The 19,843-nt window shown below is 43.0% G+C and overlaps 1 protein-coding gene and 1 non-coding gene across 2 annotated transcripts; one reads left to right on the plus strand and one right to left on the minus strand.

Annotated features, from left to right (window-relative positions):
• Positions 1-21: 21 nt before the first annotated feature.
• LOC126101352 (larval cuticle protein A2B-like) lies at positions 22-14,031 on the plus strand (the record flags this gene model as incomplete). The annotated part of the gene is made up of 3 exons (XM_049912021.1): positions 22-231; positions 4,448-4,580; positions 13,527-14,031. Coding segments are annotated over 3 exons (528 nt in total), but the record flags the coding sequence as incomplete, so codon positions are not given.
• Positions 463-536, minus strand: Trnat-ugu (transfer RNA threonine (anticodon UGU)). Its single transcript has one exon. It is a non-coding gene; the product is annotated as a tRNA-Thr (tRNA).
• Positions 14,032-19,843: the final 5,812 nt, after the last annotated feature.

Below are 19,843 nucleotides of genomic sequence, written 5' to 3' on the forward strand. Positions count from 1 at the left end.
GCGCACCCCGGCCCCATCGCCTACGCCGCCCACCCGGGCCCCATAGCCTACCACGGCGCCGCCCCCATCACGTACACCACGCACGCGGGGGCGCCCCTGGCCTACACGACGCACGCCGGCGCGCCGCTCGCCTACGCCACACACGTCGCGGCGCCCATAGCCTACGCCACGCACGCAGCCCCGGCACCCGTCGCCTATGCCGCCAAGGCCCCTGTCGTTGCCGCCGGAAAGGTACAACACTTATCCTCCCGCTCTACTGTGTACCACACACATACCTACCACAGCAAGGAATACGTAGTAAGAAGTGCCCATCGCGCACTGAGTGCGTTGATCAGATAAGCCAGTAACTGTGTACTCTACACGAGCAGCAGTCGTAAATTTTTAATTATAACCTCGAAAAAATGAATTTATGCAATTATTATTTTTTTACAATGAAATAAATACCCTTAGCAGCTTACAGGCGGCCCCGACCGGGACTCGAACCCGGGATCTCCTGCTTACACGGCAGACGCTCTATCCATCTGAGCCACCGAGGACACAGAGGATAGCTCGACTGCAGGGATTTATCTTTGGCACGCCTCCTTCGAAACCCACATTCTCAACATATTGTAACAGGTTTATAAGCGTCTGCCATCTAAGCAGGAGATCCCGGGTTCGAGTCCCGGTCGGGGCACACATTTTCACCTGCCCCCGTTGATGTATGTCAACGCCTGTAAGCAGCTAACGGTGTTCATTTCATTGCAGTTTCATTCTAACGAGCTGCATGGTCACCGATGGTATGGACATGTCCGAAAAAACAGATACCATCTTAGTATATATTATTTTTTTATTTTGCATGTACAAGTCTACAGTCTGGGTAAACACTGAGATTCCGGTGTCACAGTAATGCCACTCGCCGGTATTGGAGCAAAAACAAAATAATATAGCGAATCATTTGACAGTGTTGACTGGAATACTCTCTTTGAAATTCTGAATGTAGCGAGGGTAAAATACAGGGAGCGAAAGACTATTTACAATCTGTACATATACCAGAGGGCAGTTCTAAAAGTCGAGGCACATGAAAGCGAAGCAGTGGTTCAGGAGGGAGTGAGACAGGATTATATTCTATCCTCGTGTGTTATTCAATTGAGCAAGCAGTAAAGAAAACAAAAGAAAAATGTGGAGTAAGACTTAAAGCTCGGGGAGAAAAAAATAAAAACTTCGAAGTTTTCCGATGAGATTGTAATCCTGTCAGAGACAGCAAAGGTCTTGGAAGAGCAGTTGAACGGGAAAGACAGTGTCCTGAAAGGACATCAACAAAAACGAAAACGACGATAATGGAATGTTGTCGAATTAAATCGTATGGTGCTGGGGAAATTGGATTAGGAAATGAAGCACTTGAAAATGTCGTCGAGTTTCGCTATTTGAGCAGCAAAATTACTAATGATGGCCGAAGTAGAGAGGATATAAAATGTAAACTGGGAATGGCAAGACAAGCTTTTCTGAAGACGAGGAATTTGTTACTATCGGATATACATTTAAGTGTCACGAAGTTTTTTGTGAAAGTATTTGTATGGGACGTAGCCTTGTCTCGAAGTGAAACATGGATGATAAACAATACAGACTGGAAGATTGAAATACGGTGTTACAGAAAAATGCTCAACATTAGATGTGTATATCGCATAACTAATGAGGAGGTACTGAATAGAACTGTGGAGAAGGGTTCGGTAAATAGGACACATTCCTAGATACCAAGGGTTCACCAAATATATGGTACTAATTGTGAACGCAAGTGTGTGTGGGAGAGTGGAGGTAAAAGTCGTCGATGAAGAAGAGATGAAGACAGTAATGAGATTCAGAACGTTGTAGGTTGCAGTGGTTATTCAGAAATGAAGAAGCTTGCACAGGATAGAGTAACATGGAGAGCTCCATTAAACCGGTCCTCGGACTGAAGACCACAGAAACAACATCTGCACTTACCAGTGGACTGCACCAATTTGTTTCGAAACGTCCTGGCAGATTAAAACTGTGTGCCGGACTGAGATTCGAACTCGAGACCTTTGCCTTTCGCGGGGAAGCGCCCTAGCAGAATTGAAGCTGTGAGGGCGTGTCGTCGGTCGTGCTTGGGTAACTCAGATGGTAGAGCACTTTCCAGCAAAAGGCAAAGGTGCCGAGTTCGAATCTCCGTCTGCCACAGAGTTTTAATCTGACAGGACGTGTCATATCGGCGCACACTCAGCTGCAGAGCGAAAATCTCATAACAGTTTGTTTTTTTGCCTCTAGCGGCGTGCTACGGTACTGTACCGCGGGGATTTCAACGTGTACCAGGGCTGCAGACATATCCTGCAAACCAACAAAAAATAATTAAGTATATTTATTTTTCCGATGAGTGATTTAACAATTTACGACCATATCTCACAAATGTGCTGACTAAAAAACAATTTCTTCGACAAATTCTATTGTTAAATTTTGAGAGTAGATATTTCAGTTCAACTGAGAACAGATTGTATTGCTCTCGTCGTGTGTTTCGGAAAGGAGCACTTGAAAACACCTTCCCCAAATCTATGAATACCAAGTGCGCAACTGACACATGTGTAGGTAAAGCTTGAAAATATGGGTTTTGCGGATTCTTAATAAATACTATAACTGAGTTAAATAAATACTTTCGAAATAGCATAAATCTGTTGGCTAGCATCTGAAAGTGGACTGAGAAAGAAATCTTACCGTCCCTTCGTTAATAAGAGTACGAAATCAGTTAGCATGGACAGACCAGATAATTGATTGAATTCTTGGTTGAAAACAGTTCCAACACTCGTCTGAAATGTTTCAGGGGAACTGTGAACAGTCTGTAACAGAATGACGTACAGGTTTAGGACTGTACTGTGTTTCCCTTTCTGCACATACACTCCTGGAAATTGAAATAAGAACACCGTGAATTCATTGTCCCAGGAAGGGGAAACTTTATTGACACATTCCTGGGGTCAGATACATCACATGATCACACTGACAGAACCACAGGCACATAGACACAGGCAACAGAGCATGCACAATGTCGGCACTAGTACAGTGTATATCCACCATTCGCAGCAATGCAGGCTGCTATTCTCCCATGGAGATGATCGTAGAGATGCTGGATGTAGTCCTGTGGAACGGCTTGCCATGCCATTTCCACCTGGCGCCTCAGTTGGACCAGCGTTCGTGCTGGACGTGCAGCCCGCGTGAGACGACGCTTCATCCAGTCCCAAACATGCTCAATGGGGGACAGATCCGGAGATCTTGTTGGCCAGGGTAGTTGACTTACACCTTCTAGAGCACGTTGGGTGGCACGGGATACATGCGGACGTGCATTGTCCTGTTGGAACAGCAAGTTCCCTTGCCGGTCTAGGAATGGTAGAACGATGGGTTCGATGACGGTTTGGATGTACCGTGCACTATTCAGTGTCCCCTCGACGATCACCAGTGGTGTACGGCCAGTGTAGGAGATCGCTCCCCACACCATGATGCCGGGTGTTGGCCCTGTGTGCCTCGGTCGTACGCAGTCCTGATTGTGGCGCTCACCTGCACGGCGCCAAACACGCATACGACCATCATTGGCACCAAGGCAGAAGCGACTCTCATCGCTGAAGACGACACGTCTCCATTCGTCCCTCCATTCACGCCTGTCGCGACACCACTGGAGGCGGGCTGCACGATGTTGGGGCGTGAGCGGAAGACGGCCTAACGGTGTGCGGGACCGTAGCCCAGCTTCATGGAGACGGTTGCGAATGGTCCTCGCCGATACCCCAGGAGCAACAGTGTCCCTAATTTGCTGGGAAGTGGCGGTGCGGTCCCCTACGGCACTGCGTAGGATCCTACGGTCTTGGCGTGCATCCGTGCGCCGCTGCGGTCCGGTCCCAGGTCGACGGGCACGTGCACCTTCCGCCGACCACTGGCGACAACATCGATGTACTGTGGAAACCCCACGCCCCACGTGTTGAGCAATTCGGCGGTACGTCCACCCGGCCTCCCGCATGCCCACTATACGCCCTCGCTCAAAGTCCGTCAACTGCACATACGGTTCACGTCCACGTTGTCGCGGCATGCTACCAGTGTTAAAGACTGCGATGGAGCTCCGTATGCCACGGCAAACTGGCTGACACTGACGGCGGCGGTGCACAAATGCTGCGCAGCTAGCGCCATTCGACGGCCAACACCGCGGTTCCTGGTGTGTCCGCTGTGCCGTACGTGTGATCATTGCTTGTACAGCCCTCTCGCAGTGTCCGGAGCAAGTATGGTGGGTCTGACACACCGGTGTCAATGTGTTCTTTTTTCCGTTTCCTGGAGTGTATTTACAACTTCCGAGTGATGCCTCAGTCACCTCGCACATATTCATATGTGGCTGCGTCTCACACCCGTTCAGATGCTACGACTGGCTGGTAGTTTTCCAGGGAAGATTGTGTAGTGACGATTGTTTGCTGTTTCGCAACAGGTTGTAGCAGCTGCGGCAGAGAGCGCAGACTTCGACCCGCACCCGCAGTACAGCTTCTCGTACGACGTGCAGGACGCCATCACCGGAGACACCAAGTCCCAGCAGGAGACCCGAGACGGTGACGTCGTACAAGGTGAGGATCAGCTCCTGTTTTCTTCACACTATGTTATAACCTACTCCATGACGAAGGCGTGAGCACTTTGCGACTGGTGGAGTGTGAAGAAGGTACGAAATTACTCTCCACTTGAAATATTATATAACTCTTCACGACTGTTTGCCCTGAGGCTGTTACCGAATGCTACAGGTAGTCGTCACCTTACCTGAAACTCGTACACTTGAACAAGAAACTCTGGACTGCCCTGTACTTGGGCTAATCGAAATATCCCCTCACAGCCGTCGTAGCTTGAAATTTATCGATTCAATCATGTGCCGCCCGCTAATACCAGTCGGGCAGAATAACTTATCAAGTCACCTTGCAATAGACCTCCAACACTTTGGGAATGAAACCGCTAGATCGCTTAATTCATTTCTTTATTTATATTGGGCGCCTTCATACCAAAAAAGGGTCATTGTTAAAACCTATTTCTAATCATGGCGTTGACTGAATTGTTAGTTGACGCCCCAATCAGTATATAGCTTTTAATACTGATACTGGAGCTTGTTTCGAAACTTTTAAGCTTTGATATATGATTATGGCAGTAGCTGAAACGGCCTAATATAAATAAAGAATTTTATTTCGCGATGTATACAGCGTTGTTCACAAAATATTCATATTGATCGCAGACTCATACAGGAAATTTATTTCCTCTATTAATAAGGTCTACAACAAACTGTTCCACTGCTAAAAGTACACGTCTCGGTAACCCGTGTCGCAAGCGTGATAATTCCTTCCGACGTCTATGAGGAATTTTGGAAGGAAATTCGTCTTTTCCTGTAGTGATTGTGTATCATACTTGGACAGTATAATTCAGAAATTCGGTCAAGTGAGATTGAGTTGACAATGAGATTCTGAAAGCTTTATTTTTGTTTTTTATTTTTCGTCAAAACGTAAAACATGGGTAACTTTGCAAGAATTAAAAAAAATAATTATAATTGTATTGTTGGAATATTTTAAGGATAATGTGCTACAACATAATCAGATGCAATTCTGTCATAGGTGAGTTTTATAATTTCTGTTGTCGAAAGAAAAATGACAGAACTCTGATTTCTCTAAAGGAACACACTTCGACGTATTGTTAAAACAGCGCTATTTCCTAAAACAGTTATTTGTCCTCTTCTGGATGCTGAATAGTGAAACCTTGTTTAAATAGACAATTAATTATTAACTAATTGTTCTTCTTACCTTCATTGTACACTTGTGCAACATGATGTACAGCATACATTTTCTTTTTCTAGCCACTTATTATGGCCCGATAGTGACACATTTTCGAGACCCTAGTCAGTTTAACCCACGAACCGGTTATCTGGCCATATAACATACTTACTTTTTCACTAATTTCATTTCCGTTCTGCGGGAAATGAAATCAGCATTCAGCGAGATAATACTTTAGTGAGTCTTCGTTCAAGACATCACCACTTAATGAACTTTTTCTACTAGCGGAAGCAGAACGAACTGTGTTCAGCATTTTAATTGCGAATTTTCACGCATTTACTTAGAAAAGATGACAACTTGCAGTGAACTTGCTTTGAGTCGAATACAGTGTCTGAGTTTCCAGAGTGACAGGAACACGGTTGTGGACTAAAGAAGTGGCATAAGAGAAATTTTGAGAAAGATGTGTCTTCCGTCAACATTTAATGTACTTTAAGAACTGCTTCAAAATCTGTCAGTTCGATATTTAACGAACCTCTAATGATATAATGAACATGTATTACATCCTAGTTACCTGTCATACGAAATAAACTGTGACATTATCGCGAGCTACATGATACGGTAACGTTTCAGTTTTAGTACCCCTAACTTGAAAGTTTGTGTGGACATCGCGGTGGCTAGAAAGCAACTATAGAGTCTTATGTCTCAATTAACAAGAACCATCGGTGAAGAGAAGCGTTAAAAACTATTTGGTGGATAATGAGTGGGTTATCAAGTGTCACGCAATTCATTTCGCTTAGAAACAGATACGTTCCAATTTCTATTCTGAATACTGAAACCTTCTGCTACACCTGTTGCTTTCACTGATAAAATCTTTTATCGAAGCATTCCCTGTGCTGTAACGGAAAGTGACTGGACTTGCGATATCCTCTCAGAAAGGTCACAGTTCGTAGTAACTGACGGAAAGTCATCGAGTAAAACGGAAGTGATTTCAGGCGTTCCCCAAGGTAGTGTTACAGGCCCTTTCAGTTCCTTATCTATATAAACGATTTGGGAGACAATCTGAACAGCCGTCTTCGGTTGTTTGCAGATGACGCTGTCGTTTATCGACTAATAAAGTCATCAGAAGATCGAAACAAACTGCAAAACGATTTAGAAAAAAACATCTGAATGGTGCGAAAAGTGGCAGTTGACCCTAAATAACGAAAACTGTGAGGTCATCCACATGAGTGCTAAAATGAACTCGTTAAACTTCGAGTCTAATCTAAAAGCCGTACATTCAACTAAATACCTAGGTATTACAATTACGAACAACTTAAAATGGAAAGAACTCATAGAAAATGTTGAGGGGAAGATTAACCAAAGGCTGCGTTTTATTGGCAGGGCACTTCGAAAATGTGACAGACCTACTAAGGACACTGCTTACACTACGCCTGTCCGTCCTCTTTTAACATTCTGCTGCGCGGTGTGGGATCCTTACCTGGTAGGACTGACGGAGTACATCGAAAAAGTTCAAAGAAAGGCAGCACGTTTTGTGTTATCGCGAAACATGGGAGAGAGTGTCACAGAAATGATACAGGATTTGAGATGGAAATCATTAAAAGAAAGGCGTTTTTCGTTGCAACGGAATCTTCTCACGAAATTCCAATCACCATCTTCCTCCTCCGAATGCGAAAACGTTTTGTTGACACCGACCTACATAGGGTGGAACGATCACCACGATAAAATAAGGGAAATCAGAGCTCGTACGGAAAGATAAAGGTGTTCATTCTTTCCGCGCGCTATACGAGATTAGAGTAATAGAGAATTGTGAAGGTGATTCGATGAACTCTCTGCCAGGCACTTAAATGTGATTTGCACAGTATCCATGTAGATGTATTGAAACGTCCCCTTAGAACAATTGTACATATGAAATGTCCACTTAGAACAATTGTACAAGACTGTGCTTAACCTGACACACAATAATTTTAGCGCAACGCAATCTGACTATCAAAAATCCCTACAAAAGAATGGCCCTGACAAACATTAAACTATACCTTTCACAAATCACTTACCTCACAAAAATCTTCGTTGCTCGAACTACTGCAATACAGCGAGTGCCACTACTGCCAGCTAAATAAAAGATACAAACTACGGAAGGCACTAACTACTGATAGGCATAGTTAGCAAATGAAAGATTTTAATAGAGAACAAACACTGTATTTACCTTAATAGTCATCAATAGTCATAATATATACAGCAGCTCATGACATCAATTTTTACAAATTTCAAACTCCGCCATATCTGTCCTCACATCCACCACTGCTGGCGGCTCCCCTCCAACTGCGCAACGCAATCTGCTGTTCACATCCAGCTGCCCCTCTACAATGGCAGACAACAATGCAAACTAGCCACAGACTGCCCACAGCACAGCCAGTGATTTTCATACAGAGCGCTACGTGGCATTACCCATATAAAAATCTAAACAGCCTACTTACATAGCCCCCATGCTCCCCACAAAAAAATTTTACAAATGTTTTTGGGCAGTGGCCAATACATATTTGTTAATTTTTTTTTTTTTTTACAATTACAAGAACATCGAAATCAAGTGCACACAATTATTGATACAATGTTGGTCAGAAGCTAAAACTTTCTCACAGTCCATAGAGACAGTCCTGATCATTCATCATAATAGTAATTACAGTTTTTTTTCACAAAGTCTCATTAGTTAAAAAATTGCACACAGAAGTAGTGGATTTCCATGCAGTCTTGAAGAAGTAGTGGTGTCCTTCCAACGGAAAGACAGTGCTGACTCTTGACATGCTGACAGGTAATGGGCCACAATGGAGCAAACCCACAGCTGAGTCATTCGAAGTTCTGACGAATATTGGTAGGTAGGTCATCACAGAGCAGACCCACTGCAGTCCTGGTAGAGAGTATTGGTGGGCCACCAGAGGTGCAGACCCACTGTAGTCCTTGTAGAAATTGTGGTACTGGTGAGTCAGCAAAGGTGTAGACCCACTGTAGTCCTGGTAGAGATGGCCAGCAGCCATCTGCTGCGACTGTGCAGGTGCACAATCACCATCGAAGAGTCTTGCAGAGAAGATAGCAAGTCCATAAACCACCACTTGTGCACGCACAAAGTTTTTGGGAATTGTCCTTAGAACCAGCAATGCTGTTATCCAGTCCCTTGCTGAATTAGTAACACACGTGCAAACACTAACAGTCCCTACTTCTCACATATCGTCCATATACTATGACCAACAGAAATGTGTGCAGTGAAATGAATGCTTTCAAGTTACTTAATTTGATTAACTGGCGTCAATTACAATTATATAACATAAGAATACAATTACAAAGATACAAAATACATCATTAAAAACATAACAATACAGATAATATTTGTAGTGCAGGCTTTACAAAACAATAGAAATAAACATATACATCAGTGTTACAGGAATGATGACATGAGTACATACATAAAAGATCAGAATCACTTTTAAAAATTCAACTTCACACATGAGCATTAAAACAACACAGAATAAATAATGTCTAAGCATCTTTACAAAGAAAATAACAGAGTATTAGAAAAATTCTACAACATAGCTCTCATCAGCTAAACACATAAAGACAGGAAAAACACAAATACACACGGGTACCCAAACACATAGTGGGATAACACAAAAGGAAAGGACAGGGTTTGTTTTCAGTGTAACATTTGGTACTGCAGTCCACCCCACAACTTCATTCGATAGATCTTTCGTCTTATTTCAACATTTGTTTCCACCAAAAAAATCCTATCCAAGCATGCTTTCTGTATTTATATGTTCACATATTGCTTACCTCATCATTTATTTACAAGAAAATCCTACCTATACCTCGTTCCTGTATTCTATTCATATTTCTTTTAAAATAATTATTTCTGATTGTACAATACTCATTGGGGCCCAAATCTTTCTTCGCAATGCATTCTTTACCTATTCTCCATAGTCAGTTTCTTATATAGTCAACCCCTCTTAAGCTAACTTAAATCTACTGAGCTCAGATATATATACCAAGGGACGAGGCAATGCAGCATGACAACAAATCAACACAAACAGAAATGACAAAAAATGCAAATTGGCAAAGCTAGCAGCATAAATTAGCAAAAGTCAAATTCAATAACACTATGCCTGGCAAACAGCAGCAACTTATACCTAAACATGACATAGCGCAAGCAGAAAAAATATTACAGTAAAAACAACAATGCAGACAGGGGAAATGCATATTCACATCTTAATGTCTATGTAATTAAAGTGGTGCACCATAACAACTGATTGTAAAAAAATATTACCATGTACTTGAAAAGAAAATTTTGTTTTACTGGCTGTGCTGTGGGCAGTCTGTGGCTAGTTTGCATTGTTGTCTGCCATTGTAGAGGGGCAGCTGGATGTGAACAGCAGATTGCGTTGCGCAGTTGGAGGGGAGCCGCCAGCAGTGGTGGATGTGAGGACAGATATGGCGGAGTTTGAAATTTGTAAAAATTGATGTCATGAGCTGCTGTATATATTATGACTATTGATGACTATTAAGGTAAATACAGTGTTTGTTCTCTATTAAAATCTTTCATTTGCTAACTATGCCTATCAGTAGTTAGTGCCTTCCGTAGTTTGTATCTTTTATTTAGCTGGCAGTAGTGGCACTCGCTGTATTGCAGTAGTTCGAGCAACGAAGATTTTTGTGAGGTAAGTGATTTGTGAAAGGTATAGTTTAATGTTTGTCAGGGCCATTCTTTGTTTCTGTCGTCACGGAATTGTGACGGATGTGACCTGTAATGATTGTTTTCCTGTTTTCGCATCCCGCGACTGTCTGTGTCAATTTCCAGTTCTTGTAACAGTCCCTGAAAAGCTTCAATGTCGTCTTTGCAACGTCCTGCTAAAATAATATGCCGTAAGTGTTCAGGTAATTTGATTAAGCAAATGCGGATGAGTTCTGAGGGGCTGTATGGGTTTGACAGGTATTGATTCTTGTGCAACATGTCTTCAAAATATTTCACAAGACTGGAAAATTCAGATTGCTCGAAGTGTTTCATCATTATGATGCTATGTTTTACGCGGTCTTGTGTGGCCTGAGACCAATATGCTGAGAGGAAGGCATGGTAAAATTCTCCTTCACTGTGGCAATCGTGAATGACCGATCGCATTCTTACAGCTGGTTCATTCTCCAAGTAGCCACACATAAATTCTAATCTGTGCTCCAATGACCAGTTGGGAGGAAAACAATGAGAGAATTGATGGAGCCATGCTTGTGGATGAATGTCGTTGCCAGAATTCTTAAATGTTTTGAATTTACGTGTAGTAATGAACAGCTTATAGTCAAAATCATCGTGTCGGCGAGTAGCATATCGGTCATTGTTACGTCGTGTCGGCTGTTCCATCTCAAAATTCGGTGTACCTTGCCAATTGCTTTCATAATTACCGAAATGCCCTGTGTTATTATTTTGTGGCTGTTCCGTATTTCTATGTCCCTCTTCCCTTATTGGGGCGCGAGTGTCCTCTGAAATACGTAATTCTTGTATTACCTGTGTCAGCTGATCTTGTACTTCCCGCATTTCTCTTTTGTATTGCGTATTAATTTGATTCTGATTTTGTTTGAATTTTCTTATTTGTTCATACTCTTCTGTGTCAGTGAAGGCTACGGGTCTTGTGTCATTCAGATCATCATCTACCTTTGTAGATAAGTTAGTGACCTGATCCGAAAGTTCGGCTACTTTCTCCGATAGTGAACACATTTCCTCAGTGTGTTTTTCTGAACCAAGTTTCAGAGTGTCCATTTGTGTTGAAATCGAATCTACTGTGTTCTTTAAGTTGTCCTGAGTTTTTGCCAGTTGCGTAACCGAATCGGTAGATGCAACTGAGTCAATTTTAGCCCACAAGGTCTCATGATTTTCATGAACAATGGTTTGCAGCTCTTTTATGGCTGCTTCGTGATTCTGTAATGCATTTTCATGCCGCGAAAAAATAGGCTGAAAATGCTCACAAATTTGTGTTTTTACGTCATTACAGACTTTTTGACATTTCGATTCAATGTTATGTAATTCAGTAGTTAAATCTTCACGTGTTTGTTCAAGTGTGGTGTCTAACTTTTGAAGCTTTTGCTGTGTTTGTCTCTGATTTTGTTCCATTGTGTCTAACTTTTTAAGATTTTGTTCCATTGTGTCTAACTTTAGGAGATTTTGTCCCATTTGTTGCATTAATTGTAATAACAATGCATTAGTGTCTGGAATCTGTTCCTCTACGCTTTTCGGCAGTGCATTTGCACCAGCAACATTCACATTTTGACAAGCAGAAAATGTGTCTTGCCTCATTTGAGAAAACGGTGAGGACGCAAAACCTGAATCTACAGTATTTGCAAAATTGTGTCCTATCATTTCGGATTCCTGAGGCGAGCTGTTGCCGACCGATCGATCGATAATGCTTCCCTGTTCACTACCTGTTTGACTGTCTACGCCATTGTTTGACGCCCGCTCCATTTCCCTATGCACAGTTACCAAATTACTACTTTGAACATTAGTTAACTCATTACACAGTGGCGCTAACACATTGCTTTCGTCTTCACTGTCGTTTCTCATTTTACTTTGGAGCCGAGTGTTACGTTTTTCACACGCCATTATTGAGACAATGTTTCACACGATAACACACAAAAACACAATTTGAAGAGCAAAAAATAAGAGAACACATTAACATAACACTGAAAATAATATCTAGTTAATTGCAGCAGCGAAATACTTGTTGCAAATCTACATGCGTGCCACAACTGTTTCACATTACAACAATGAAAGACTGCAACTACAAAGGAGATTCTCTCTACAATTACGCGCTAGCAATAAACAAAAGCTGCACTAAATACACAAACTACAAGAAAAAATCAGAAGATTCCAGGTTCGTATCCTGGCAGGGTCGCCATATGAAACGTCCCCTTAGAACAATTGTACATATGAAATGTCCACTTAGAACAATTGTACAAGACTGTGCTTAACCTGACACACAATAATTTTAGCGCAACGCAATCTGACTATCAAAAATCCCTACAAAAGAATGGCCCTGACAAACATTAAACTATACCTTTCACAAATCACTTACCTCACAAAAATCTTCGTTGCTCGAACTACTGCAATACAGCGAGTGCCACTACTGCCAGCTAAATAAAAGATACAAACTACGGAAGGCACTAACTACTGATAGGCATAGTTAGCAAATGAAAGATTTTAATAGAGAACAAACACTGTATTTACCTTAATAGTCATCAATAGTCATAATATATACAGCAGCTCATGACATCAATTTTTACAAATTTCAAACTCCGCCATATCTGTCCTCACATCCACCACTGCTGGCGGCTCCCCTCCAACTGCGCAACGCAATCTGCTGTTCACATCCAGCTGCCCCTCTACAATGGCAGACAACAATGCAAACTAGCCACAGACTGCCCACAGCACAGCCAGTGATTTTCATACAGAGCGCTACGTGGCATTACCCATATAAAAATCTAAACAGCCTACTTACAGTATAGACAGTGACTTGTGAAAACCGTGATTGATGCGTGAGGTGCACACGGATATCTCTGTGGGAAAAGGACACCCTACGACATACGTCGGTATTAGCAGTCTGGTTCAATACAGAGAGCCTGAAATGACGGCTGAATACGACGGCCGTTATGAGCAGTAGTCCTTACGACTCGCGAACCTAGCTGCTGTACCTGCTTTTGCTGCACTTGGATTGATGGAGTACTGACGCCCCGTTCGTCCCGCAGGCGTTTACTCGCTGGTGGAACCCGACGGCTCCAGACGCACGGTGGAGTACCAGGCTGACCCGGTGAACGGCTTCAACGCGGTCGTACACCGCGACACGGGCGCCGTCGCCGTCGCCAAGCCGGTGGTCGGCGTCGGCAAAGTGGTGGCCGCCGCCCCCGCACTCCAGTACCTCAAGAAGTACTAGGCGTGCCGCCTACGGCGCAGCAACGCCTTCTGCGGCAGAGGACTCCGTAGGCTCCGCCAGGTGGTCCGTGGACATCACACGCTGGGTATCCCGGCAGTCTTAACCCCCCTGGACGGGGGCCTCCGAAGTCGTCGGGAGTCGTCACAATGGCGATCGGAACGTAGTCACCTGTGCGCCGTTGTGACACCAAACGTCGCAGACAACACGTCTAACGGCTCTACACGGCGATGGATACTGATTTTTCTCTCGTCACATGCTCAACTGCTCTGCTTTTATTTATTTTGTAATGCGAAGCGCTCTATGCATGTATCTATCCTTTTTGTAAATAAATTTCATGCTTCAAGATTCGAATGTATGTATTTTTCCCTTTGCCCTTGCAACATCCTGTATTGTCTTTAACACCTGCAAATCAAATATCGTGTGAAAAATATTAAGAATCTTATCTATGATAAACATAATTCAAGTGTGGAGACCATCTAGAGCTATATGAAACACAGAGGTAACAATTCAGCAGCCAAGATCGCTAACTTCAGTTTTCTTTTTGTCGACCAGTTTCGGCAAATTTAAGTTGCCGTCATCGTGTCTGTAAACCATACAGATCACAAATTACAATCGTAGGCAGGTTAGATACAATAAAGTAGGGTAAAATTTTTTTCACAGAATGGATAGAGATCGCATCTCAGTACACCTCCATTAGACGTACAAAATATCGTAGTCCTGATACATCATTCCAGGAACGTGTAGAAAGTTATACATCGCCCATTCAGTACTAACACAAGGCTTACGTAAAATATCATGCATATTGCACCTACTGCTGAAGTTCACATTCACAAAACTGTTGAAAGGAAACTGAGGATCACAAGTCAAAGCAAAGATGTTACGAACTACCAGCAAGTGGCACAGTAGTAGTAAACATACAGAAACAGTCATAACATAGAAAGCATAAGGAAGAAGTTACAGCAGAGGAGTCAACAGAAGAACACAATATATATAGACTTTAGTGTGTAGTTATATGACACAAGTAATCCAAACCAGAATGTATTGTAATTACAAAATCCCTCTTCGTAAAAATTAAAAAGGATTAGTCATTGCCTATACAGTCAGAATAGCTATGAGGCAAAATGCAAAGAAACAAAACAAACTGACGTAGTCCGCTAATAAGTGGAGATTCGTTGTTGTGGTCTTCAGTCGGAAGACCGATTTGATGCAGCTCTCCATGCTATCCTATCTTGTGTAAACCACTTCATCTCCGAGTAACTACTGCAACCCACATCTTTATGAATCTATTTACGATATTCATCTCTTGGTCTCCAACCACACCTCCCTCGAATACTAAATTCGTGGTCCCTTGATGCCTCAGAAAGTATGCTTTCAACTGATCCCTTCTTTTGGTCAGGTTGTGCCACAAATTCCTTGTGTCCCCTATTCTATTCAGTACCTCCTCATTAGTTAGCTGATCGACCCATCTAATCTTCAGCCTTCTTCTGTAGCACCACATTCCGAAAACTTCTATTTTATTTTTGTCTAAATTATTTATTCTCCAAGTTTCACTTCCATACATGGCTACACTCCAGACAAATGCATTCAGAAAAGACTTCCTAACACCTAAATCTATATTCGATGTTAACGAATTTTTGTTTTTCTGGAATGCTTTTCTTGCCATTAATCTACATTTTATATCCTCTCTGCTTCGGGCCATAAACAGTTATTTTGTTGCTCAAATACCAAAACTCATCTACTAGTTTGAGTAGCGCGTTTCCTGATCTAATTCTCTTGGCATCATCTGATGCGTTCCATTATCCTTGTTTTGCTTTTGCTGATGTTCATCTTACACTACTGGCCATTAAAATTGCTACACCAAGAAGAAATGCGGATGATAAACGGGTATTCATTGGACAAATATATTATACCAGAACTGATATGTGATTACATTTTCACGCAATTTGGGTGAATAGATCCTGAGAAATCAGTACCCAGAACAACCAACTCTGGCCTTAATAACAACCTTGATACGCCTGGGCATTGAGTCAAACAGAGCTTTGATGGCGTGTACAGTTACAGCTGCCCATGCAGCTTCAACACGATACCACAGTTCATCTAGAGTAGTGACTGGCGTATTGTGACGAGCCAGATGCTCGGCCACCATTGACCAGACGTTTTCAGTTGGTGAGAGATCTGGAGAATGTGCTGGCCAGGGCAGCAGTCGAAATTGTTCTGTATCCAGAAAGACCCGTACAGGACCTGCAACATGCGTCGTGCATTATCCTGCTGAAATGTAGTGTTTCGCAGGGATCGAATGAAGGATAGAGCCAAGGGTCGTAACACATCTGAAATGTAACGTCCACTGTTCAAAGTGCCGTCAATGCGAACAAGAGGTGACCGAGACGTGTAACCAATGGCACCCCACACCATCACTCCGGGTGATACGCCAGTATGGCGATGACGAATACACGCTTCCAATGTGCGTCCACCGCGATGTCGCCAAACACTGATGCAACCATCATGATGCTGTAAACAGAACCTGGATTCATCCGAAAAAAATAACGTTTCTCCATTCGTGCACCCAAGTTCGTCGTTGAGTTCACCATCGCAGGTGCTCCTGTCTGTGATGCAGCGTCAAGGGTAACCGCAGCCATGGTCTCCGAGCTGATAGTCCATGCTGCTGCAAACGTCGTCGCACTGTTCGTGCAGATGGTTGTTGCCTTGCAAACGTCCGCATCTGTTGACTCAGGGATCGAGACGTGGCTGCACGATCCGTTACAACCATTTGGATAAGATGCCTGTCATTTCGACTGCTAGTGATACAAGGCCGTTGGGATCCAGCACGGCGTTCCGTATTACCCTCCTGAACCCACCGTTTCCATATTCTGCTAACAGCCATTGGATCTCGACCAACGCGAGCAGCAATGTCGCAATACGATTAACCTCACAGCTTTACTTCTGCCAGTACCTCGTCTCCTACCTTTCAAACTTCACAGAAACCCTCCTGAGAACCTTCGCAGGAGAGCTTCTGTAAAGTAGGAAAGTAGGAATAGGCCAGTAAGCAATTCAGTTGAACAGAAAAGGACATCTCTAAAACGGGCAATAACCGAAGTCGAGAAGGAAATCGTAGGTACAATGAAAGCTGCTATGAAGAAACCTTGCATAACAGAGGAAACATTTCAGCTGATCGATGAAAAAGTAAGTACGAAAACGATCAAGGAAATTTAGGAATACGGAAATAAAAGTTACTCAGGAATGACATAAATCAGAAGTTCAAGGAAGCCAAGGCGTAATGGCTGCAAGAAGAATGTGAAGAAATCGGAAAATAAATGAATGTCGGAAGGAATTACTCAGCATAAAGAAAAGAAAAGACGGTTACATTAAGAGGGCAATGACAATTACATTGTGAAAGGCAGAGGAAAAAGCGAATAGGTGGAAAGCGTACACTGAAGGCTTCCGTGACGGATAATGGTTGTCTGAAGAAATAGAAGGCAATACAAAACAGATAGGTAATCCAATATTAGAAATAAAATTAAAAACAACTTTCGAACACAAAAGATTGAACAAGGCAAAAAGAGTGATAACATTCCATCAGAACTTCTAAACTCATTGGTGGTAGTGGCAACAAAACTATCATTCACATTAGTGTGTAGAGTTTATGAATCTAGCGACATACCATCTGATTTTCGGAAAAATGTCAGCCAAACAGTTCTGAAGATTGCAAGAGCGGACAAGTGCGAGAATTATCGCACCATCTCCTTCACAGCTCATGCATTTAAGCTGCTGACAAGAGAGATTTACGGAATAATGATAAAGAAAATTGATAATGTGTTAGATGACGATCAGTTTGGCTTTAGGAAAGGTAAGGGCACCAGATAGGCACTTCTCACGCGGTTGATAATAGAAGAAAGACTAAAGGAAACTCAAGGTACACTGTGTGAGCAAAAGTATCCGGACACCCACAATAACATACGTTTTTCATATCACGTGCATTGTGCTGCCACCTACTGCCAGGTACTCAATATCAGCGACCTCAGTAGTCATTACACATCGAGACGAGAATGGAGCGCCCCGCGGAACTCAAGGACTTCGAACGTGCTCGGGTGATTGGGTGTCACTTGTGTCATACGTCAATACGCGAGATTTCCACACTCCTAAACATCCCTAGGTCCTCTGTTTCCGATGTGATAGTGAAGTGGAAATATGAACGGACACGTACAGCACAAAAGCGTACAGGCCGATCTCGTCTGTTGACTGACAGAAACCGCAGACAGTTGAAGAGGGTTGTAATGTGTAATAGGCAGACATCTATCCACAGGAAATCCAAACTGCATCAGGATCCACTGCAAATACTATGTCAGTTTAGTAGGAGGTGAGAAAACTTGGATTTCATGGTCGAGCGGCTGCTCATAAGCCACACATCACGCTGGTAAATGCCAAACGGAGCCTCGCTTGGTGTAAGGAGCGTAGACATTGGACGATTGAACAGTGGAAAAGCTTTGTGTGGAGTGGAGAATCACGGTACACAATGTGGCGATCCGATGGCAGGGTGTGGGTATGGCGAATGCCCAGTGAACGTCGTCTGCCAGCGTCTGTAGTACTAACAGTAAAATTCGGAGGCGGTGATGTTATGGTGTGGTCGTGTTTTTCATGAAGGGGGCTTGCACCTCTTGTTGTTTTGTGTGGCTCTATCACAGCACAGGCTTAAATTGATGTTTCAAGCACCATCTTGCTTTCCACTGCTGAAGAGCGATTCGGGGATGGCGATTGCATCTTTCAACACGATCGAGCACCTGTTCATAATGCACGGCCTGTGGTGGTGTGGTTACACGACAATAACATCCCTGTAATGGACTGGCCTGCACGGAGTCCTGACCTGAATGCTATAGAACACCTTTGAGATGTTTTGGGAACGCCGACTTCGTGCCACTTCGATACCTCTCCTCAGTGCATACTCCGTGAAGAATGGGCTGCCACTCCTGTAGAAACCTTCCAGCACCTGATTGAACGTATGCCTGCGAAAGTGGAAGCTGACATCAAGGCTAAGGGCGGGCCTACACCATATTGAATTCCGGCTTTACCGATGGAGGGCGCCACGACTTTTTAAGTCATTTTCAGCCAGGTGGCCGGATACTTTTGATCACATAGTGTAAGTTCATTGGAGTTGTCGATCTGGAAAAAGTGTTCGACAGTGACAAATGGTGCAAAATGTTCGATATTCAGAGAAAATTAGGAGTAATCTATAGGGGAAAAAGGGGTAATAAATACAATATGTACAACAGCCAAGAGGGAACAGTAAGAGTATAAGGGCAAGAACGAAGTGCTCTGATTAAAAAGAATGTAAGACAGGAATGTTGCCTTTCGCCCCTATTTTTCGATGTATACATTGAAGATGCAATGACGGAATTAAGAGAGAGTTTCAACAGCCGGGTTAACATTCAGGGTCAAAGGATATCAATGATAAGATTCACTGGTGGCATTGGTATCCTGAGTGAAAGTGTAGAAGAATTAAAAGATCTGTTGAATGGAATGAACAGTGTAAGAAGTACAGACTATGGGCTACGAATAAATCGAAGAAAGACGAAACTAATGAGAAGTAGCATAAACTTACCATCAAAATGGATGTTTACAAAGTAGGTGAAATTAATGAATTCTTCTACCTAGGCAGTAAAATAAGCCCTGATGGACAGAGCAAGAGCATAAAAAAGCAGACTAGCACTAATAAGGAGGTCATTCCTGGCCAAGAGAAGCCCACCGGTATCAAGCATAGGTATTAACTGGAGGAAGAAGTTTCTGAGAAAGTACATTTGAAGCACACCATTATGTGGTAGTGAAACAGGGACTGTGGTAAAACCGTAAAAGATGAGAACTGAAGCCTCTGAAATGTGGTTCTACAGAAAAATGTTGAAAACTAGGTAGATCGATAAGGTAAGGAATGAAGAGGCTCTTTGCAGAATCGGGAGGAAAGGAATATATGGGAAACACTGACAAGAAGAAGAGGCCAGATGGTAGGGCATTAGTTAAAAGACATCAGGCAACAACTTCTGTGTTGCTAGAGGGAGCTGTAGAGGTTAAAAACTGTCGAGAACAATAGAGATTGGAATACATCCAACAAATAATTGAGGACATACGTTGCAAGTGCTACTCAGT

This window comes from Schistocerca cancellata, chromosome 9 (assembly GCF_023864275.1).
Source record: "Schistocerca cancellata isolate TAMUIC-IGC-003103 chromosome 9, iqSchCanc2.1, whole genome shotgun sequence".
NCBI classification, from domain to species: Eukaryota; Metazoa; Arthropoda; class Insecta; order Orthoptera; family Acrididae; genus Schistocerca; species Schistocerca cancellata.